Source organism: Triturus cristatus, chromosome 3_1 (genome assembly GCF_964204655.1).
Source record: "Triturus cristatus chromosome 3_1, aTriCri1.1, whole genome shotgun sequence".
NCBI lineage: Eukaryota > Metazoa > Chordata > Amphibia > Caudata > Salamandridae > Triturus > Triturus cristatus.
Window position 1 is genome coordinate 352,189,789 of NC_140583.1, and position 25,303 is coordinate 352,215,091.

The 25,303-nt window shown below is 42.6% G+C and overlaps 1 protein-coding gene across 3 annotated transcripts in view; it reads right to left on the reverse strand.

The window, feature by feature from the left end:
- Positions 1 to 25,303, reverse strand: part of APBA2 (amyloid beta precursor protein binding family A member 2) — a 1,094,297-nt gene that overhangs the window by 407,907 nt on the left and 661,087 nt on the right. For all 3 annotated transcript variants that reach the window (XM_085644084.1, XM_085644086.1, XM_085644085.1), the window contains one exon: positions 14,799 to 14,879. In XM_085644084.1, the coding sequence (XP_085500210.1) occupies positions 14,799 to 14,879 (81 nt within the window). The remainder of the gene's footprint in view (positions 1 to 14,798; positions 14,880 to 25,303) is intronic.

The following is a 25,303-nucleotide window of genomic DNA, read 5'->3' on the forward strand; positions in this document are numbered from 1 at the left end:
GGAAAACCTTTCTTCGGAAAATGAGTCACCTGAGTGTGAGGTAATATGGGTCCGATTCACTGAAGAGATGAGTACAGGAAGCAATACTACAGCAGTACTCTTTTTAGTACTCTTTCATGCCTTGAGGAATCAGCCCTGAAATACCCAACTGTCTGTTATCAAAAGTCCAAAGAGGGAGCAGCCCTCTGTATGTGCAGTCATTGTTTATGACTGGAATATTCCAAGTTTATTCCCATTTTAGATATTTTGGGGCCAATTCACAAAGTAAAGCAGGAGTGCATAAAAGAATACTGCAGAAGTACTCTTTTACGTACTCCTAAATGCATGTGTGTGAGGCTGCCTCTGTGAGTATTGCCAATGCACTAAAGTGAGGGTGGGCGAGTTCCTCCTCTAAGCCAGAAAACGCCACTGGGACGCATATGGGTGACTTGTCTTGCAGAACAATTTGAATTCGTGTGATAATCTTGCGAGGTGACGTCAGCAGTTTGTTGAGTGCATAGTGAGTGGAGGGGGCGGGACTGGGGGGAAGGCGTTGTGGAGTCGCAGAGATTCTCACTGAGTCAATGTTTAAGGAAGCTATTGAATGCGATGTGCTATAGCATTGCATATATATGCTGTACTGGATAGAGGTCACCCATTGTATGAATCTGCAATCGGGTAAACTGCCTTTGTCCCCTATCACCCGTTGCTGCCGGGAGCAAAGGTAACCCGTGTAGGGGTATTTTATTGGGTGAGTATAAACAATCGGCGCACGCTCGGTCCTCGTTTTTAATAAACAAAATGGGGCCATGACGATTTGTTATTCTCCACCAGAAATATGTAGTGATTTGCAGGAAAGTTTGCATTCAGATTGTGATCTATAAAACAAGTTCTTCAAAAGAAAGGGGCGACTGGCTGCGGAGGGGACTGTGAGAGCGGGCAGGGGGCAGGGAAAATGCAGGAGGCTGAAGATGTGGGGGAGTGAGGGATCAAGAGACAGATTAATTAGCCATCACAATCAACCCTGCAATTAGGAAGCTAGTGTTTTAAAGAACTTGCTGCAGAAGTTTGTGCATAATCTACAAGTAACAGATTCATCACTACAACATCATTCAGTGGGTTGGGAGCTGCAGTGACCTCTGGAGGATATGCAAAGGACAAGCACCGCACCTCTCGAGACAGCTTTATGAGTGAAGAAAGTGCACGTGGCAAGTCACAGGTTCTTATCCCAGACAGCAAGTGGCTGCTCCAGAGCCTCTTTGTACCCTCCCTCTCTCAAATTCAGACAGAAAATGTAGGGGATTGAAAGTATGGCCAGACTTACATTGGAGGCTGACAGATGATTGTCTTATTAAACTTCCTAAAGTAAATGTAAACAAGGAAGTTGGGAATGGTCACTTTTTAAAGTAAGCCAGAAGCGTTCCGAGAATGTCTTACCTCATGAAGAAGGACAATGTTTTCTCAATTTGTCCAAGGCTGTCATACTTAATATATATTTTTTGATTATTCTTGCACACAATCAAATTCTACATGTCGATAGCAATCCTTACAGTATACTCATAGTAATTCATAAGAGCATAATTCATTCTGCTAACTTAAGATACAGATAAATGTTCGAACGTTTTCATACATATTCAGACATATATATATCGATCTAAGTATTCTCTTTTTGCAGGAGCGTTATAGGTATTCCTATTTCCCCATAAAGTGTAAATGCCTCTCGATCCTTAAGTACAGTACCAAGGCAGTCACCTGAAGTGAAAGATGATTTGCGCACATGGAGGGGGTTCCTGACTGAGTTCAATGGTTCTCTGCTCTGGCAGCAACCAGCGCAATCTTGCACAGAAGTGGCACTCTACACCGACGCAGCAGGCAGCGTGGGGTTCAGTGGAAAATTGGACACAAAGTGGTGCATGAAGCATTGGGCGGTAGAGTGGGTACAGTCAGGGGTAACATGCATTGTTACATTCCTAGAGTTGTTCCCTATCATTGTGGCGTTACACCTTTGGGCCACCTTCTTAGCTAACAACAAATGCATTGTGTTCTGGTCTGACAATATGTCAGCAGTGATGGCAATCAATAACCAGAGGACGGTACTTCGCTTAATCATGTGCCGGGGGTAGACAATACAGTTGCTGATGCCCTGTCTCGTTCTAAGTTAACAGAATTCAGAGCACTATGGCCACAAGCAGACGGTCAGATGGCAGTTTTTCCGGAGGAATTGTGGAAGCTTGGTGCCCTATTGCGCCCTTCTGATAGCTGGCTCCCAAGACTACGAGTATGTATGAGAGTGCTTGGCAAGCATATATGGCTTCCTTCAGGGATCCGGGGGGTTTGAGAAATTCACACCACAGGGAGTGCTCTTATTTTTGATTAAACAGCGGGAGAGTGGGAAATAATTGTCTATGGCTAAGAGGCAGATGGCAGCAATTGCCTTCTTTGCAGTGTTGGAAGGGGTTGCAGATCCCACCAAGGATCCCAGGGTCCGACGGGCCTTAAAAGGTTTGTAACGCTTGTCCCCAGGTTTAAAGGATGGGAGGAGACCCATTGATACCAGTAGACTGGCACGTATCTTGGAGGTATTGCCTCAGGTTTGCGCCTCCATTTATGAGACACACCCTTTAAGCCTAGTGTATTCTCTGGCCTTCTTTGGGGCATTCAGAATTTCAGAACTTATACCCGCTTCAAAGACAGATAGAGAGGGGTAACCTAGATGATGCTGTGGTTTCAAAGGACATGCTGCAGATCAGGGTAAAGAAGTCAAAGATGGACCCGGTGGGTAGGGGAGCATGCATACACCTGCGAGCTGCTGCAGGGGTCACATATTGTCCGGTGTCCTTGATACAAGCATTCTTCCAGATGCATCCAGGAGGCGGGGATCCCAGGCTATTATTGCATGCAGACGGTTCCCGCTGACTAGATTTCAGTTCAAAAGGCTATGTAAGCGTGCCTTGTCACTGTTGAGGGAGGAGACTGCACCCTTCACATCCCATTCTTTTCACATTGGGGTGGCCACAACAGCAGCCTCAATGGGCTTGTCATTTGAAGCAATAAAAAGGGTGGGCAGGTGGAAGTCATCTTGTTTTGAGCGCTATGTGAGACCCAATTTACCGTAAAAGGGGGGTGACCGAGAGCTTAACTCTACCCCTTTGGAACACTAGTGTTGTGAATTCCCCCCTTCTTATTTGGTCTATTTTCTTTTTATGTTTTAATTTCATACAGTTGTCGGGCGGCCACATACGCAGGTATGCTGGTGTGGCCATTCTTTTGTGCGCAGAGCAGGACAGTTTTTTAGTGGTACAGAGTTAGAGAGGTCGCAGATGGCAATGGGAGTCGAACACCACTGGTCAGGCGTTGAAGGGCAACAGTTAAGATAACTGTTCAACCACTTGAGGAAGGCCTTTGACGTAGGGGACATACCCATCCCAGATGTGCTGGTTATTAATTCGGGAATATGATCCCCACTGGCCAGAGAGGGGTTAAAGAAACATTATTCTCTATGCTTTCCCGGGCCGGGCATGATTATATTTTGGTCAGAGGTAATTCCCCATCAGTGTTGGGCCAATGGTGCACCCACACAAGCGGTGAACAGACCGGTGAAAATTTTGAACCAGGCAGTCGCTAAGTAACTGACTGGATCACCCCTTCAGACGATCAGGCACACTCTGATACAGACATCCAATTTAGAACTATATCTACCAGATGGGCTAGAATTGTTCATCCAGATGGTCCTAGGGGCCTTAACGGTAGGGTCAGGTGAGCAAGCAATAGCTGGGAGAAGACAAGATTGCCAGTAAGCTCCTCGCCCTGTGGCGGGGTCCCTGGCAAGGAAAATGGTGTAGACTCCTTTTTTGGCATGGACTGGCTGACCCTGGAACAGAGCGAGCATTCAATGTGGGCTCCGGGCTGGTGGGAGGGGGGACTGACCTGCTGATGTTCCTGGACTCTCCTGCTCTATCCGAGATGCCTGTGTAGAGGTTAAGAAATTGGGTGTGGTATCCGGTGTTCAGGAACCCCGGTGGGGCCAAGGCGTAAGCAGTGCCCTGGGGGTAGTGCCTCTCTCTGGGTTTGAGGACTAGGACTGAAAGTTACTACTGATAAAACAGTGCGAGTTGCGGCCTACTGGCACAGCCAGCAAGCACAAGGGGATTCATGACTGAAGTGCGTGTCTTGTTATCCAGATGGCTAAGGCCATGACGAGAATGTAAATAATATCGTTTGAAGAATGTATTCTTTGGAGTGGAAATAACCTACCTCTTTTGGCTAACAAGTGTGTTGTTTGGTTTACCTATGCTTTGATAAATTATCAAGGGTTTCAGACAATGAACAATAAAAGATTGATCTGCTTTAAGATATAATAAAGGACTACACAGTGTTGACCAACTAACTGCCTCATGCTTTTCTATGGTGCATAAGGGGTGACGAGGAGAATAAGCATGTAGTTGTCACTAAAGAATGGTGGTGGGGGGCGACTCGCATGCGGTATGCACACTATGCCATATACTAACCATTTCACACCTACTAATGTGACAATCGGACTATACCAAGTTACCTAAAGGTATAAGAATGACATGGGCACACTGATATTTAATTATTTTTAATGGTGTATCGGTTTTTCATGCACTCTGTTCTTGTGTTCTTTTAAAAAAGTTTTGGGAGCGCAATCATGTGGTGTGCTGTCAGAACCGTGTGCAGATTTAAAGAAATAGGTGATGGTGCTGAGCACTGGCAAACACTGGCAGATGTTAACCACTTTTATATATATGGCAAGCCACACACCAGTCTTTTCATGGACATCCAAAGGCAAAATGTAAAATGTAATCAAACGCTCAAAGGCAGACATTTAGGCTTGCAACCCTAGTTCGTGTTCAGTCAAAACATGTGTAAACATAGTTCAGAATGCTGGTGCCCCATTGGTGCGTCAGGCCCAGGATGCACAGCCGCGAACAACAACGCACCATCATTTTAATCTTTTCCTTAAACATTAAACATATTCTAAATATTTTAGCAAAGTTTTATCATAGTCCTCAATATTAATCAAAACAAAACGAGGATTTTCTGATCTTCCATGTTTTATTCGCAATTGGCAATGTACAAAGATCCGACACAGAGCCCTTTCAGACTTGTTTCAACCACTTATGTCGATGTAAATGTCATCCATTACAGCATATACCCAGTACATTTCAGGAAGATTCCCTTCATCAGGGATAACTACAATACAAAAGATTTAAGAAATCCTATCAGTAAACTAAATGAATAATGAATATATAACAAAAATTCATGGTGACACTATTGTATCTCCTAACGCAATATGTTGCAAGTAAATGTGAAAACAACTGATAAGTACCACCCCCATAAACCATGCTTATGGTCACCCTCAAGTGCAAAACAGTGTATCCACCCATATTAAACCAGTCACGTAAGTTTAAGCTCTGCCATGGCTCTGCTGTGTCATCTTCTTTCCCAGCTCCTGAAGTTCTGTCTTTGGACTTAAAGCAACAGGGTAAGGAAACAGTGTGGGTCAAGTAATAAGGTTGACTTACTAGATACCAATATGCCAAATTAGAAGCGTCCTGCAAAAAACTACAAAATGCATTAGCATTGTTTTATTTTTTGCATTTTCCTACATTGACTAGCCCCCAACAGCTATTTTTACTGTAAAGGTCTGTTGCTGATACAATGAACAATACTAGAGTACAAATAAAATACTATTTTTGCTAAGTTTGGTTTGGGATGAGTTACAAAGGTGATTTAGCTATTATTCTCAATATTTATTAAAAATCAAATTCAATGGTGCAGTTAGATTTCTGATAAATATGTAGAAAAAGCCAATTTAAAAAAAGTTAGATTTGCTTGCCTGAATCTCTAGTTGGTTAATTAGCATTAGCCTACTGCGTGGTCTTCAGGGTGGGGCAGGGTGGGTGCAACTGTATTGTGTCATGCGCACTCGTGCAGTGTGAACTGCATGTGCGGTGGCCGGTGGGACCATAATTTTCCAGCAGTCTGCCATCTGCGCCATACTCCTGCCACTGAAGCTGCAGGTCACAGGTGAGAGTGAAATGAGACAAAACGTACTTGCTATATCACAATCACATCTTGTTCTGTCTTCTCTGCCGTGGAGGTAAGGGGCTGCTGTATTTAGTGACCTGGAGCTGCCAGAGAGGTGGCCTGATTATGCAGACTTCACTTACTGTTCACACCATGAAAGGGATGGTCATAGAATGAAAAGGTACATTTTATTCCCAACCTCTGCACTGCGACAGGCAGAGATTATTGCATCCATTAGGGACCGATGCAGTTTTCCGATAAAAACAGATGCACCAACTGCCAATATGATCATCCTAATAGTGCCCCTAGTGCTGGCATGTCTAGGCCCGTGAAAGATATTTCATGTACATTGTACAACAAAACAGAATTGTAGCAAAGGTACAAAATGTTTAAACTCTGCATAAATGTTTCTGAGGTTATATTTGTATTACAAGTATGCTCACATCACATTCCCTCAATGTGAAAAATTACCCGAGTGAAAGAGCGTCATGCTGCAGAAACAAACACTACATCTACATCAAGGTCGGACAAATAGTACCAGGAGGCTGGAAGGGTGGGGGGCGTTTTTGTAGCAATGCAGCCATTTTAAAATGACTGCAGAGTTCTTTGTATATTCAAACAGTTTTCAGGCAACAATAAATGTGCCAAGATAACTCTAGTGATTAATGTACCTGCTGGAAAGAGATCAGAGTTTTGTCTATGGCAGTTTTGACTCACCTTAAGTGGCGAGAGGGTTAATATATCTGCTGCAAATGTGTACTGTAAGGCGCGGCTGGCACAGGTTAGAGCGGTAGGGTGGGCAGGAGGGGGATGTCGACAGACAACGTGATAGACAAAATAAACTAAAACTAATAAAACCGCGTACATCAGCGATGCGGCAAGGCAAGATAAGTGATTTTATTCATTTTTTAAATTTCCTTTTCCCTATCCTGTCGCCTATCACCTCATCGCCTCCACCCCGTCCACCCCTCTTACCTGTATCGGCCACACCTGTGTCCTTTGAAAAATACAGAGCAGTATTTCATGTGCAATGCTGCTTTTGTCACAGATATCGTTTTGTTACTGTACACTTCATAAGTTACAATCATAATCTAGCACAGTGAACTATGAATTGCCATCAAAGCGCTGACACAAAGACCCATTGTGCGCTAATATATAGCACTAAATCACAGATTTGCATTTTGTGTAATTACTCATGATATCTCCTAATTTTCCTGCTAAAAGTGTTTCACTATGTTTAAGCAAATTAAAAGAATTAACCCCCTAGAACAATCTCTGATGCCTGCAGCCAAGGTGTAAGGCAGGTCATGAAGCACAATTACAGCTGGAGTTAAAACAAAGAAAAAGAGAATTGTCCTTTTCTTCTGATATATTTCTGGTAGGAAATCCACCTTCACTGTGTGGCCACCTCCAATTTATATGGCCTTTTAAGGACTTTCTATTTTTGCTGTGCTTAGAACTCTGCACACTTTACCTCTGCCAACCAATAGTGAAGTGCCTGTACATCTCCTTTAAACATGGTTGAATTGGTGTATTCCTAATTTGCATACTTAACTTGCCTATAAGTCCCCTAGTATATCGTAGACTCCTCCTGATACTGACTGCAACAGCACCCAGTGCTTGTAACTTAAATGCCACTGCTGTACTTCAGCACAAATTGTGCCATCCACTACAGGGGCAGGGCAAGCATGACTTCTGTCCAACTCAACCCTTTGTAGCCCATTGAAATAACTCAAATGACAGAAGAAAACCTTCATTTTGAATATTAATAGGTCTCCCTTATTTAGGGATTAAAATTCACAAGGAAGGCTGCATGTTATTTAAAAGTGAGAAATGTACAAAATTGCCATGTCCCTAGAGGGACAAGGTCCTAAAACTATTTGTACTGTCAGGTCTAGCTGTACTATGTAGAAATCCAGAATACAGATGAAATACTTATACTGCAGCTCCAAAAAGGTACCAGATAGAAAAATAATGAAAACTATTTTTAATAGTTATTAAAATCCAGTTTGATGGTGATGATTGGTATTTAATAAATATTAAGGACAAGTACATTTTAGCAGTTACCCTTTGCCTGCCTGAATTGGCAGAAGGCTCGTTAGCATATGCCTCTGCCAGCTCTCAGCCTATGCTCAGGCTTGAATAGGTGGCAAAATAGGTGTGAAATGCCTCACAAGAGCAAACAATAGGCTGCACTTAATGGGTAGAGATGATTCATCTGAACTCCACAGAATATTTAGAGTGGGGGATGTGGGTCTCCTTTTGACAGTAAAGTGTCAAATCCTGCTTTACAGGTTTGTTGAGCCAGATGTAACACTTTGAGTTACTGGAAAGGGACAGAAGAGGTGCCAAGACAATTCTTTTGGGTTCACTGTCTGGTTACAGAAAGAACCAGCTTTTGCGCTAACAGACTACTGTCTCTGGGTTTGTTGTGGGTACAGTGCCTGCTTCAAAATATATTTCAGTGTTAGATATGGTAGAGCACTAGAATGAATGGATAGCTGGTTCAGGAAAGTGGGCCAGACCCAGAGCACACATATTAGCCCGAAGACTTCAAGAATGAACAGTCTGCAGTAGTTTTCTTTGATGATATGAATCCTTCAAAACGAGGCAACAAACTTTTAACTGAAGTAGGCAGTATATTAAATAAATATTTTCAGTTGACGTGATACCAATACAAATGGTGCTCCACGCTTGTTGTATAATGATGAAGTGGGTCATAGAAACAATCATATTATACTGTGATTGACAACATAACCCAAGGCATTTTGGGTAAGAAACCAATAATCAGGGGTAACTATGAATGAAAATGAAGAGTAGCAAAACATCAGATATGGGCAGTGTATTGAGGAATCGAAAAATTAGCGCATGTGAGTTACAGAGCTTGAATGATGGCCATTACACTTTATGGTGTAATGGTGTCACCACTATCCCAGGGGGCTTGTGCAGTGTTGGTATTGAAAGGCCGATACCTCAGCAGTTATGTATTCAATAATATGATGTCAAAACACGAGCCTGCTGTGCAAAACACAACACCATCTCCAGTGATTAGAGTCCCTACAAAAAAGTTCATAGGTGTGCTCAAATATGCCATGCTCAACCTTGAGTGACTACATGGTCTCGCATACATCATACTGAGTAAGTTGAACACTCAGTGGTAATGAAAATCGGAGGCTTAAGCCTCATGAATGGAATTGAAAAAATAGCATATGTTGAACAACAGCCACGACTATCAACATAAACGAACATGAAATGATATGAAATTTGTAGTACCTGCGACTTGAAACACAATGCGGTTGATGCGTAACCGTAGAGCAAATGCTTGTGCAAAAGTTTTATTAAGTGACTCCAATAATAACTAGGAGTCATAAAAGACAGTGCCTGCAATGCTAAATCTGTTGTAACTGATTAAGCCAAAATATGTGAATGAATATTAAAACCGGAGTAAATTTGATGCTGGGACTGTCACGATCTCCAAACCCTCAAAAGTGACCAATAGGAGGGATTACCTGAAAAACTGCAGCGAAGCCTTCCCAAAACTGCTGGACCGCATGAGTGATGCAGTTATGTGAATGACAAGCTCATTGGATATTTTGAATAAACATGACTGGGTGCGCATTGTATAGTGAAACAGTGAAAAGACTTGAAAGTAAAGGGAATAATAATGGATGATCTCAACTTCAGCTTGTGAGCAATTGAGCAGGATATCATGAAATATACAATGTTATTTTTAACAAAATCAGGAATAGTAATTAAGGCTTCTTACAATAAGCGTATATGTTCAGAACACGACATCGTAAACAAAGGACCATTTTCATAAGCCACTCTAGTATGAAAATAACATTACTGAATAAAAACTGGCTGATCGAAAATGCAAATGAATGATGTGCTGACTGTACAATGGAAAAAAAAGAAAAAAGGAGAAAGGAGAAAAACAGCTGTATACATCAAAATAACCATGACATTTGCATGTAAACAATAAGATAAGGAAATGCAATATGCAAGTTCACATAATATTCCAAAGATATACTCAATGACCTACAATTATCCAATGTGTATAAGTAATTGAACTTTAAACTAGTGCTAAATGTTGATACAAAATCGTACCCTACACAATGTCAACCCCCAAAGGTGAAACACATGGCTTATGATGTAGAGTTGAAGCAACACTAAGAAAACAAGTGTTGGATATATCCAACGTGAAATCCCCCCTAGGTCAGTAATATTTCTAATTTGTCATTGATACCTCGGGGTAAAAGAAGGCTTCTTCCTGGTATAGAATTTTGTGCGCATTGATTACAGGGATAGGTTTTGTTACCTCCAAAATCAAGAAGAGCAATTGTGCAATAATATGCTTGTGTTCTATACAAAGATTAGTTTTTATTCTTAGTTCTTATCATATTCTTATGTTCAGTTATATTCACTTTTATTTTCTTTCCGTTTTGCCAACATACGTTAGACTAAACGGGCATTAGATAGCATAAATCACACACTGTTAATTGCAATCCAAGGCATGTCTCAGTTTAATGGCATGTCCTCTTTTAGGATGAATCACTGTGTTACCCGCAGTTGCGTTATTGCAGTGCATGCATTTATGGCATCTCTTCCTCCAATGGAATGAATTGGGCATCATGTGTCTGGTTGTAGAGAGTTGATATGCAACAATAGGCTTTTGCAGAAACAAACCCATGAAATGTGTCTCAGATTGGAGTTACTCCCAACGTTGGTGGGCGATTTGTTTAATGAGTTGTGACTTGATTGAGAATTTGGATAGAAAAACTGTCCATGAGTATTTCTCCACACATTTATGCTGCACAGATCCTTGCGATCCTTTTCATGCACTTGTTGTAACTTGGAATTAAGCAAATTCTCAGGGTAGCCTCTTTGAATAAATTGTGTCTGTGTTTTGTAGGCTTCCAAGGGTCTGAATGTAGATGTCATTAAACACTAAGATTACTGTAGTACACTTCCCACTCACACTTCCACCCTCAGTGCCCAAGTTTAGTTTAATCTAGCCAACTGTTGGCCCTGGAAGCAGGGATTGTGATGTCAGAGCTCAACTGTAATAACTTACAATAGTTGATTACTGGCGTCTTTTCTTTATAATCAGCGACTGAGTGCGTCACTAGTCGCCAATTATAAAGAAATTAGAAAAGTGCCTTTGCTCAGGGATTACAGAATTCCTTGCATTATACCATCCTTAGGAGAGGTTTTGGTTTGAGGTTTCTTATTTTAAAGTTATGTGTAACTACTAGGCCTATTGTGTGACTGAGTGCATGTGAGGGACCTTTCAATGACTGGTTGAGTTCAGTTAATGGCTGCCTTGACTTGTTGATCAGCTAACCTTCTGCTCACAGTGTTGTATTCCACTTTAGGTGTCCGTATATAGGTTCTCCTGAAACATGTCCTTATATAGGCACAATTTGCATTGCCAATATATAGGCATAAGATCCCATTCCTTATTTAGGCATTAGCCGTGCTATCCAAATACAGGCATGGTCACCTACATCCGTCCACCCCAAAGTCACAACGAGTTCTTAGAAACCAGACCCTTAAGCTCTTGGGAGTTCCCCAAGCACAGGATTATTGATTTCTCCTAGAACTCATTTATTATGCATGAACCGCTATTCCTTAAGGGTTCATTCCTGACGTCTTCCTCTGCCCAGCTTTACGTCAATGATAACATTCCAAGGCACCTACCAGGTATAAATATACCTTCCCTTGCCCAAGCAAGTAGGAGGAGACCTCCACTGTGTCCCAGCTTGACGCACTGACAAGAGACGCTGTCATCCCTGCTCGCAGAGAATCCAGCTTCCAGTGTTCTGACTCCCTTCGTGGGGTGTTAGAGAGTTTGAGACTTGGAAAGAAATTCCGACCTCTCTCATTCTCAAGGTATGGAGCTGACTAGAACCTAGAGGGACTCTTGGCATACCAAATTATAGCATACCAGACAATAGCATACCATACTATAGCCTACCATACTATGGAATATATCACCTACTTCTTACCTTGTACTACACTTAGGTTAGGTACACTGGGGTAGAACTAGTTAGAGAAGCATCTTATGAGTACCTTGCATTTTTGGCTTATGTTATTTATGTATATGAATATATGTGTCATAGCTTAAAGATAATGCTAGCGCAGTATTATTTCTATCTACTGCTTACGCTGTACATAATATATCTTGCATACTGTCTTACAATTGTAACAGCTCATAACTCTTACACGAGAAACAAGACTGTTCAATAAATCCTTTTATTGAAACCCCCGTCTATTCTTTCTGTGCAACTCTGAAGAAACTAAGCATGCACGATTAGCTGAGTGAAACTGTTATCTGTTGTTTCCACGATTCTGAGACTGTTCCGATTCTAAAGGGAAACAAAGTTGTCATGTTTATGTGGTTGCCAGAAACTACTCCCTTCTTGTTTACAAGGAGTTTCTAGTGGCCTCTGAGTTAGCTGGCACAAAGTAATTAAGTTTAATATACTCGATAGGGGCATACAGAACTCAGTCCTATGCTAAATCTATAGGGTATATTATTCCAATGCGCAGAGCCTATTGGGGAAATAGGAACTACACTACAACAGTGCTGCCCAATCATCAGCTGGAATACTGCAGTCTTCTCTTTCACATGCCTCCAAAATCCCATCTCTCCACATCAACCAGAAAGAATTTAATTTGATTAAGTGTTTCAGAAAGTCTCCAAAGTATGCACTAATAAAAGAAGCAATGTAATTTGAAAACAAATGGATATGTTTTGGAGTATAAAATGACAGCTTATTCCTGGAGAATTATTGCTGGATCCTCAAACTAAAGACATAGGAAAGGAGGTAGGATAGATTGTGGGAGAGAAACATATAGAATTAAATGAAGGAATGTGATGGAAGGTAACAGATTTTCCAGTTAATTTGAATGGTCCACCACTATTTATTATAATGCACGTATAGAGGGCACACCATTGCCATGGCTTGCAATGTATCACTTGCAAAAATCGTGTGCCACCAGCCAGAGAAATAGACCTGCTAGTTTGGAGTACATAAGTATTGGACATTTTATCCTTCATAACATTGTTATCTGCCTCATAATTATGCCTACCTATGTTACAGTCATCTAATCACCCATTTGGAAAAGGGTGGAAGGGAAGAGATGGCGGTTCAGTACTGAAGCACTGGTGGGTGAAAGTGGAGATATTTTTATTTATAAAGGATTAGGGTACCTGAGATGCCTCTGGTAGGAGGTTTGGAAATGTTACTACCCATAAAGACACTAAGTTTACAGCTTCTCCCTGTCAACAGTTTGGATTTAGAAGCAGCAACAGCATTGTGTTTGCTGAATAACACAAAACATACATGTATGTATCATTTCATAGCTGTTAGCTATACCACTTCACTATCAGTTTAAAATGGGGTTATGCTATCAGGGGTCCAGTTCCGCTACTCTTCGTCACAATGTACAATGTACAACCATCCACTTTTTTGTTTTTTTAACACGGATTAGAATCCAGATATCACATTTTTGGTTTAATTGGTACCAACCAAGCTAAATAATGCCCTAAAACACCGATGAACCCCACTGTGATTAACGTATTTAGGACGTTTCTCACTCTGATAAAGTATTTATCTGATGAAATTATGATAAGTATTTGCATCCAATGAAGCAAAAATATCTTTGTTCTATATTGATAACATTACATTCTTGAACTCTACTGGTTGTTATTAAAAACACTTTTTTTGTACTCATGGAGACTGATACTACATCAAAACTACCCTATGAGTCATAATATTGATAATAGTTTACCTTTTCAGCTCTGGTAGGGTTTCACACAGAATTAGTTCTCACATAGTTTCTTTTTTAAAGAAGTCTTATGGTTTAGGAGATTCTGTAACAGTCACATGAAGTCATCAGCACAGACGATTCTTATCTACTTCTGTGTCTGACTGTCAGTATTGATATGATGCACACCTTGAACCAATCCCCCTCACCAGGAATGGGAAACACGAATAGAGAGCCCAGTAGAGACATGCAACCAGGGCTGGACTGGCATTTTATTCCATTGAGGAATGGGCATTTCCCCAGTGAACCATTGGAGGACAGTTTTGAAACCCCTGGGCCGATGCTGGCACCTCTACTAACATCCCCAGCTCCTCAAGGTTAAATACAACAGGCACAGGGGTCTTCAAGAGACAGGGAGGTGGGGAGGTGGAGAGGAAATGGTCAGAGGGAAAAGGGATAGAGGAGAAAAGGAGAGAGAGAATATCAAGTGGAAAAAGAGAGCAGGCTGGTTTGAGCACTTTCACTTGGGCTGCTCTCGATTCCCCAGCTCAGCCCTGCTTGCAATTACATGCATTATGACCATTTTGAGACAGTAAACATTCTGTAGGATTCTGGGAATGCCGTCCTTTTTGAACTCTTTAGAATACTGCAATTGAAGTTACTTTCTCAGAGATAAAATCCACCATAGAAGTGCAGACAATTAATGGAGAGTGTCATTAAGTAATCTAGGCATTTTCAAATATGTTGAAAAGAACTACCTGTAAACTACAAAATCAACTAGGGTGGCGGAAGAAGATAGTTAAGTTAGAACACACATACATTTAAAAAAGTTGATCAGCTAATAGCAATATAAGAACGGGTGTGTGGTAACAGTGAATTAAATGTACTAATCCAAATGTCTGAAGAAATATAAAAGTAAAGTATGGCTAACATGTCATGTCAAAACAGATAGAGACTGTAGTGTCGTTAACAAATGAACAAAATATTACAATATTTACCTCTGAGACATTATTATTCTCAAGTGGTCCATTGAGGTCTGACCGCTGCTGCTTCCTGGGCTGTTCTATACCATTGCAAACCTGTAAGAAATCAGAAAACATGTGGTTGTTTATTGTTTTCTTGAAAAGAAAAATAAATAAATGCGACAGGGCAATTATCACTCATTACTATCAAGAAGTATTATGTTCAGTTATGTAACCATGTTTAATGTACCACAAATGTGTCTGCAGTTAATACAGGGTTCTCCTGTAGTTCACAATCCTTCCTTATGGGTTTGGTGCTATATTTTGTGCGTCAGTAGGGTCTAATATAGCACATGTAGGGCTCTACGTCTCCAACAGTGTACTTAGCCACTCTGGGTCATATTTATGAGCCCCTTGCACTGCCGGAGCATCACGTTTTGTGATGCTACAAAATGCTACAAATGCTACACAATCATATCATAAATTCACGCTGCTTTGAACGGCCTCATAGATATGGAGTAAGGCAAGGTAGCGCAAATTCCTGCATTGCCTCACTCTGCGCTCTGGAGGCGTTCCATAGGCACTGCAGTCGGTGTTCCCACGCAACACCCATGGATTTTAAGGATTCCCCATATTTACTAGACCCTGTAAACTTGGGGAAGCACAAAAACCTTATGCCTCCTGAGAAGAGGTGAAACGAGGAGAAAAAAACTTTATTTATCCTTGTTTATTCCTCTTTTCACTCAGGATTGTTTTTGTGCTGGAAGGTGCCCATTCCTGCACAAAAACAATCCTGCTGACAACACAGACACCGTTGCACTAAGGTGTATGGGTTCCTGCATTGGCGCTAAACTGCCGAAACTGCGCCAACGCAGTAAAAAGGACAGGAATGCACCGTATTAGATAAATACGGTGCATTTCCCCCTCTTTCACTTTGACGTAGGGCAGCACAGCAAGTCACCTTGCTGTGCTGCCCTGGGTCAAATCTACAGGAATTAGGCCCTCAGTGACAGTTTTAAGGTGGTGAGACATGTGCTGCTGCACTATGCGCCAAGCTCCAGGGTTGGGGGGTCTGCAAAAATACCTTTGTGTGACCAGAAATTTTCTGTCAATAATAATGTCATGTGTGATTAATGTACTTGCTGAAGGGATCTGAGTCTTGCTTGCGTTTTGACTCATCATAAGCACAAAGGGTTAATGTGCCTGTTAAAAGCACAGTGCATAACATGAAGATCACAGATTTCTATTTATGAATTTAGCCCAGTGGTCTACTTATTTTTTCAAAGATATAATTTCTTACTTGCAATTCCTAAAGTACAATCCCTCCAATATTGTGAAACCAGCATCAAGCAGCTGAATGCAAACTTCAAGGAATAGGTTTTGAATATAAATGTGTTTCCTTTACGCTATCATCGGAAAAATGACAAAACACTAAATAAGAGCCAAACAAATATTTAAATATTACATTGCCTTGTATTGCACCCAGTGCTTAATTTGTAACAAAATACATGCCAGGGCCCACAACAAGAGGCCACTGTAGCTTCCACCATCCATTGCCCTTGCCTGACAGAACCAACACAACTATTAACCATCACACTCCTACAAGTGCGACAATTCAGACTATTCCAGGCCCCCAAAAGATATAAGAATGGATTGGGCAGCAGGTACTAGCCATTTCTATGTCCAATTCTAAATTAGACAAACAGCGCCACCATGTGGCATACTGTGGTAAGTGCCGGTGTTTATAATTAAATGCCAGTGGTGAGTACCTGGAACCACCGCTCAAATTAAGCAGGGCGCCCCCGACGCACTCACCCAATAAGCCTATGACAGCTAAACGTTATACTTGCTTAATATCATTATTATTTAATCAGGGAAAACACCTTATTCCAGAAAGTTTAACAACATTTTCTTTTTTAAACTTTTTTTTGTTGAAATTTGCAGCAAGCAATATTAGCAATCACAGCTTTGCACTGATTAGTCACAACAGGTCGCAGATAACATAATGAGCATGACAGGAGAAGCAACAGTCCGTCACGTCATAGGCATCCCCACTCCTATCCAAGCCCAACAGAGCCATCGTGCCTGCAAAGTTCAGGCAACATCCGGAGATGGTCAGAAAAATGACTTGCACAAGGTCGAACAGAATGTCTGAGAACAGGGGTCAGAATACTAAATGTAAATGTGCAAATGTAAATGTGCAGGAATTTATATAGCGCAAATCACCAAGCGGTCTCTAAGCGCTTGCTTAGGGAACCCGTCCTGGTATTCCCCTGTGAGATAACCCGGCAGGGCATCCGCAAGGTGAAAGCCAGGCATCCCGCCGCGAGGGGCCCATGTGGAGATTAAGCAAGCTATTGCCCAGAGTCGCAGAGTGTGAACCCATGAATTGAGTATGCACTGGAGCGAGAATTATCGAGTCCAAGGACATTTATGGACTCAAGACCCAGCCAAGCCGGGAATTGAACCCTGGTCCCGGGCTGACCTCTGCTTCCAGGTCTGCCTCCTCTAACCAGTGAGCCACACTTCTCCACTACTAGCAGCTCTTTAACCGACCAACTACCTACATTTCTGAAAAAGCAGTTCTCGTTAAATTTAGCCGGACTACCGTACAATGCTTGCATTCCAAGGTATGTGGAAATGTGGTGGCCACACCTGCTCTATTCCACCCTCGTCCCTGCGCCCCGCAGAACCAGCACCTCTGCCCACACGTGCCTGTTGTCTTTAGTCAATGAAATCCAATCGTCATTCCGCCCAATCTCTCATCTTATCCTTCACTTTGGAACTCCCGGCAATGGCACTTCTCATCTTCTGCATTTTAAAGTGCCTGTCATTCCTCCCAGGACGGCTTTCAGTCAGAGGCGACCAGAGGCTGTGAACGATGCCGCTCCTGTCACTGGCTGTACTGACAGGTGCCTGGACATGCGTGAAATGGGAACTTCTTTCGACGAGGCATTTTACGCTTGGTTACTTCTATTATGGCATGTTTTGGAAAAGGTCAAATGAGATTAGCGCACACAATGGGCCACAAAGACAAGAAAAATTAACTAAGGGTAACAGGAAACGTTGCTTTTATGGAAGGTAACATGGGTAAAGGATTGCAGCGAGGAATAGACACTGGAGACATGTTTTCTGTTGATTATTGCTGCAATATGACTGCAGAACCCGTTGTTTCTAACTACAAAAGGCCACAGCTGAACTGGTTCTTTCCAAATAATAGTTACCTGAGGACAACGACATCTGCGCTGCCTCCTATTTATCCATCTCTCTCTCTCTCTCTCTATTTATTTAAACGTTTTGTATAGCACGAACAAGACCCCGAAGGGTATCAGAGCGCTTCACAGTAAGACAGCTTTAGGGTGGTCTTCCCCCAACTTTTTGCCTGCCTCCCTCCATTTTTATGACCTCGTTTTTGCTGGCTTTAGGACTCTGAGGACTTTAATCAGTGCTAAAGTGTTTGTGCTCTCTCCCCTAAACATGGCAGCATTGGCTTAACCCCAATTGACATATTTAGATTACTTAACAGTCCCTAGTAATGTGCACTAAATGTGCCAGCGGCCTGTAAATTAAAAGCTACTAGTGAGCCTGCAGCACTCATTGTGCCACCCACTCCAGTAGCCCTCTAACCATGGCTCCTGCCAGCCATTGCAGACTCTATATGTCTAGTTCACTCTGATACTTTGACCTGACAAGACAAACCTCTTGCCAGGCCTACACCTTCCCTTTGTATGTATATAAGTAACCACTAAGGCAGGCCCTGTATGGCCACCAGGGCAGGGTGTAATGTATTCAAAAGGCAGGCCATGTATGTTTTTACTTATGCAAGGCCTATCTCTACCACAGGATAACATCAGAATTATCTTATTACATCTTTTAAGTTTAATTCCCATTTGTGAAGAGATACAGCTTTCACATTTGGTGTCACTGGACTCCTAGTTTAAAATGACAACTTATGGTGAAGTTGGATTTAAATGATAGTTTAGCAAATACCACTTTTAGAAAGTTAGCATTTACTTACTGTAACCATTTGGTGCCTGCTGACTGTCTCCGCTTAGTCTGGGGTGGGTGACAGCTGGGCTAAGTGCATTCCTCTAGCCAGCCACACACAAAGGTAGCTCTACGTGCATCTTGATGAGCAATCCTGGAAGATGGGGGAGGAGATCTGGGCACTGCCTCACATTTACAACTGAGTATTCTGTGTCCTGCCCACACACAAAGGGCTGCATACCATCACTGTATTGAGTCTGGACACAGAGCAGGAAGGGAGGATCTCTGTGCACTTCAAAGTTTCTTTTAAGTCTCCACTACTTCAAAGTCACAACTGGGTATAAGTACTGGACGTCTGACACCATAACTTCAGTACTCTTCTGGACATGTGACTACTCTGCCAGAACAAAGAGCTGCTGTGCTGCTGAAAGGACTGTCACTCGCTAGACTGCTGCTTTTCTGCACTTCTGTCTTGCTGTGCTCTTGCCTTGCTGAACTGCCTGCTGTTCTCCTGCCTGTGTGAGAAGGACTGAACCTTAATCAATTGAGCACAGAGCGACTCCAAGGGCTTACTGGCTTGCCTCCTGTTCTAAGTCTCAGGGATATCAAAGACTTCAACTACCTGCATCTGGACTCTACACATTGTGAATCTGCCCTGCAAAGTGATGCCACCCGAGGGAAGTTAGGCCTAAGGTGTTTCTACAACATAAATCCACGCATCCTCATTGGAACTGGTGCACCTTCACCTTTGCTTGGGTGGGAACTTGCGCACCTACGCCTTTGCGTGGATCGGAATTAACGCATCCTCGTCAAAGTGTGGAAACCGAGCCTGCGCATTGCACTTGGAAGAAGCGCATTGCCTCTGGAATCTACACATTTCCTGCTGCAGGAGCAGTAGCTGTGCATCGCTGTTAGAACTGGGGGTCTCTAATTGGCAGAGGTATGCACCTTTGTCCAAATAGGGGCCCTTGCTTCTAGTCAGTGTAAGGGGGATACCCACTCTAAATAACCCCTGCTCACCCCCTTGGTAGCTTGGCAGGAGCAGGCAATGTGTAAAGTATTTGTACTCAAAACACACAGTAATATAGTGAAAACACCACAAATGGACACCACACCAGTTTAGGAAAATAAAGTATCTTTATCTAAACTCAACAAGACCAAAATGGCAAAAATCCAACTTGCAGGTAGGAAAATAGGACTTGAAACTGTTATATCCAAAATAAAGCTTGTAGAATACAAATAGCTCCAACCTGGGGCTATTACAACGTCTTAACATCCAAAGTAAGGCGCCGACCACCAGGTGCGCGACGTCAGGCACAGAGTCACACGGACTACCAAACAAACAGTACCTTGGATAACAAAGTCTATGACAATGCACTGGCTAGTGGAGGTGGGGCATAGGTGTAGAGGTCGAGGCCGGCTCCCTGGCTGCCATGGCAGAGGCGAGGTATTGTGTTCTCGAGGAGGCAACGTGTCGAATCTAGGACAGGGGAAAGTCGGTTGCGTCCGAAGTGAGGCTTCAGTTGCGGTGAGGCAACGCAAAGTCGTCCAGTTCGTGGAATCACCCTCGGCTGTTATCGGGCCGCGAGGCACACCTCAAATCCCCCCATTTTAAAACAGACAATATAAAAACCACCTTTACCAAAATATGTGTTATTAAATTTTGAGCTCAGCGAGCCTAAACTTTATTCCTCTATCTGGTCCCAATTGGGCAGTTATATTTGTAAGATGTTACAAATGAAGTCCCATGATATCCAATGAGACAGATAGCATTACAAAAGTGAAAAGCAAAATTGGCACTATTTCATTATCAGGACATGTCATACACACCAGTATGTGACTACTTTTCACATACACTGCACCCTGCCCATAGGGGTACATTGGGCCTACCTGAAGGGTGTCTTACATGTAAGAAAAGGAAAGGTTAGGGCCTGGCCAATGGGTACACTAGCCAGATAAACATGGCAGTTAACAACTGCGTGCCCAGACACTACAGTGGTAGGTCTGAGACTCACTTACAGGGCTACTCATGAGGGTGGCACATCCTGAGCTGCAAGCCCACTAGTAGCATTTGATTTACAGGCCCTGGCACACTTAGTGCACTTTACTAGGGACTTACCAGTAAATCAAACATGCCAATCATGAATAACCAATTATAATAATAATTTACACAGAGAGCATATGCACTGCAGAGTAGAAACACCCTGACCCCCTAGGCGTGCTCAGGGGGTCCCACAAGGGCCCCCAGAGCCAAAGAAAGCAATTTTTTTATAAACATCCAAATTTGCGCTGGGGTCGCGAATATGGACGAGAAAACAACAAAAAAAACAAGCGGGGGCTCCCGCGCTTCATTGAATTTAAGCCCCCGGGTGGGCCAGGTTCCGGGGATAGGCTAAATTATGTGGCGGGGACCGCCGCCTCCCCAGGGCTCTGTTTTAAAAATAAAAATGTGTGGGGGGCTCCAAACCATGCAGCAGCTTACACAACAACAGACACACTGATACAAACATTCACACAGTTTAGTCACTAACCCAAGCATTCAGTAAGACACATTTAATGACGCACCTACTAAATCCTCCATCCAGACACTTATACACCCACTCAATCTTCAAAACACCTTGCCATATATATATAAAACATTTTTAAACTTTATAGAAACACACAGTCACTGGATGATGTCATCTGAGATGTCATGTCATTTGAGATGTCATCAGTGATGTCACTGACCATGTCATGATATGTGACGTCATCAGCAATGCATTGCAGGGGTGCAAGTTATAGTTAGCTGAACTAACTATAATAGCCAAATTTCACTGGTTTTGTACGAGTGAAATGTCCAACTAACTATAACTTCCCTGAAACCTCAGTTTTTTTTCAGAAAATTTCTGACGTTTTTTAAATGCTAATTTCTAACTATAACGTGCATAAAACTTATGCTTTTTCAGTGAATATATATACATATATATCTAATATATATCAGTGACACACCATACACTTTCTTGATTTTTCTCAACATTGAGTGTCCAGTCACCTACCAGTGAAACAAGCCATTTTATCATCTTACTTCCTATAAATATACATTTTCACTGGCCATCAAATTCAATCTGTTGCACCTTCCTCCAAATTAGACTTTACTATCATTATACTGCAAATATGGCTAACAGCCAAATATGTCGAACTCCTTCCAGTTCTTATTTTAGTTGGTTATTTATGGCACACACTGGACCATGCGCATTGGAGCATTTTTTCAATCAGAAAGAATCGAAGATTTAACAAAGAGATCACACTGGGTACAGAACTAACCTTCGAGGAACACAACAACAAGATAACTAATAGATATGATTCTAACTCCCTTCACTAAAGAAAGTGTATCCATTCTTCCCAGACAGGAACTTCAGAGCTGCTTTTCAAGCCCTCAGGCGCCTGCATCTAGATGCAGGAATTGTCCTGCGCCACGGCATCCCAAGCTCCATACTTGCATCCCATGAGAGAATCATCGATGCAGCAGCATGTCTAATCTACCGCCTGAAGAAATATGATTACATCACCATCACCCTGCTAGAACTTGAAAGGATGTCCTTGCCAGCCCATCCACAGTACAAGATGCATCATACACGAAGCCATCATGACAGGCAACCTCTTCCTATCCAACTAAAAATCTAACCACCGTCCGGTCGCTCTGAACAGATGCACAAACATGTTACCATCAGACTGCAGACAAAGAAGTGTAAAAAAGAAAAAAAAATGCAACAGGCCTTCTCCATCTATGCACCCAACATCTGGAACAACAGCTGGAAATCCAGCAATACTGTCCCCAATCCTACTCCAATTTAGGAAGAAGCAGAAGGCATATTTCTTTAAAGGGATACTCGTGTGAATGATGTCACAACAATAGATCTCAACACCCAAGCAGACACCATCAAAGTAACATCCTGGAATTCATGTTTGTTAGACCTGGCATGTTTTGGCACCGTTTCCCCTGTCTTTTTTGCTTCTGACCTCCTGTTTTTGACTACTGAATTTTGGTTTGCTGATTTAGGACTCTGGGTACTTTACCACTGCTGAGTAGGTCTAAAGTGCATGTGATCTGGGTCTAAAAGGTAATGGCATTTGGTTTCTCCATGATTGGCATATTTGATTTACTAATAAGTTCCTAGTAAAGTGCACTACGTGTGCCCTGCGTCTGTAAACCAATTGCTACTAGTGGGCCTGCAGCCCTGATTGTGCCACCCACATGAGTATACCTTCAAACCAGTCTCAGGCCTGCCAATGCAGTTTTAAACTGCCATTTAGATCTTAGAAGTTCACCTACTTGCCAGGCCCAAACCTTCCCTTTTATTGCATATAAGTTACCCCTAAGGTAGGCGCTATGTAGCCCCATGGGCAGGGTGCACTGTATTTAAAAGGTAGGACATATACTGTAGAGTTTTACATTTCCTGGTAGGGAAAAACTGCTAAATTAGGTTTTCACTACAGCAAGGCCTAACTCTCCCATAGGTTAGCATGCGACTTCTTCATAACCTCTTTACTCTGGCCTAACCTGCCTGCCGCTGGGAAACCCTTTGGGGGAGCTGTGCGCCCTACACATTTTAAATAATAATAATAATAAGTGTAACTTCCAACTGGGAGCAGATTGAAAATTGGAGTTTGGAGTCTCTTGACTCAAAATTTAAGAACACATCTTTTAGTAAAGTTGATTTTGGTCTGAAAATGCCACTTTTAGAAAGTTGCCATTTTCTTACTTTAACGGTTTGATGCCTCTGCCTGTCCCCAGAATACACATCTGGGTCAGGGTGACCGCTGGATTTTGTGAATTCACTCTAGACAGTCCCACACAAAGGTGGACAGAGAGGACACTTGCACCTGAATAGGGCTGTGTTTGTCCCCAGACAAAGAGCTGCATACCCCCTCTATAGTGAGTCTGGAGCCAGCGCCAGGAAGGGCACGTTCTTGTGCACTACAAAGACCTTTCTTTGAAGTTTCCCTACTTCAAAGGCTAAAATGGGTATAGGTACTGGACCTCGGACACTATATACTCAGGAAACATGTGGACTGAGGACATTCTGCCAAGAAGAAGAGCTGTTGTGCTGCCGGGAGGGACTGCCACTTTGCTGCTTGCTTTGCAGTATTGGTCTGCTGTCTGCTGCTTCTTGCCTGTGAGTAAGAGGGCTAGAATGTTCTCTCTACATCCTGCATTTCTAAAGGTTCCTCAAGGGCTTGTTGGCTTCCCTCCTGTTGTGAGTCTCAGGGATATCAAAGACTTCACTTGCATCTTGGTACCAGCACCTGGGCTCTTTTGATGGGAGTCCTGCTTTACCAAGTGGTGCCAAGTACAGTCCTGGGCCCTTGGAAGTGAGTGTTTGTGCAGCAACCCAAGAAATCGAAGTATCAACTCCAAAGCAACATTTCAGAACCAGCGCATCCCTGTGAAACCGTTGCATCGCCACGGTTTCCAATTAAGCCATGGTCCCTGTTCGCTGAGTGCGCGAAGCATCGACCTCAACTTACAAAGTACTCCCGACTTTCCCAATGCATCACCATTGTCTGCACCAAAGCCTTGGTCACCACCCGCAGAAGTGCAACGCAAGGACCTTGATTTACAGTGCATCCTTGACTTTGCCACAGTGCCTCCGAAGAACCGGTGCTGCGTTAGTCTTGGACACCACTTCACACACGTCGATCCATCAATGACCTGCCCAGCTTCAGAACTGACGCATGCCTGCAACAGTGATGCATCACCTCCAGATTTCAACACATCGTCCCTGAGCATCAACGCATTCAAGGTACTGTCTGTAGGTCTGCATGAAACTTGCATCCAGCCCGTGCTCCATTGCTGTTGGACTGAACTTTTGGATTTGCCCCGGTCAAGCGCAACCACATAGCCGCATTTGAAGGTATTGACTTCCTAACACTGTATTTTGATTTAATCTTGCAAAATTCATATCTTGACTTGTGTATGATTTTTGCCGTTTTGGTCTTGTATTACTGAGATAAATATTGGCTATTTTACTAAACTGGTTTGGAGTACTTTTGTGGTTTTTCACTGTGTTACTCTGTGTGTGTGTGCACAAATAATTTACTCATTGCCTCTTTGGTTTAGACTGACTGCTCTGTGCCAAACTATCAGAAGGTGAGCACAGCTAAAGATTAAGTGTGTGCTACACTTACCCGGACTAGACTAGTAGTCCTTGCTTAGACATGGTGCATACCTCTGCCAACTAGAGACCCCATTTCTAACACTGTTGTTGGTGATTGTTAGTGACTCAGAACTTTGTAAAGAGAACTGTTTTTTTTCTACAATGTAAAGAAGACAAGTTACATAATGATGTAGTAACAGTCGACTTTCTCTTTTAGAATCCAGCTGGCTCTCCAATCACATGTTGACTGTGTTGGACAAAGTGCAGTTCTCCACTGTGCTATATACATGTCACATACATACCATGGAAATAAATAATCACCTTTGAAGTGAAGATACAGAAGTAAGTTGCAATGGTGATGTCTGAGGTGGCAAGTAAACTAAACATAGAGGTGGCGAAAGTGGGATGGGTCGAGGA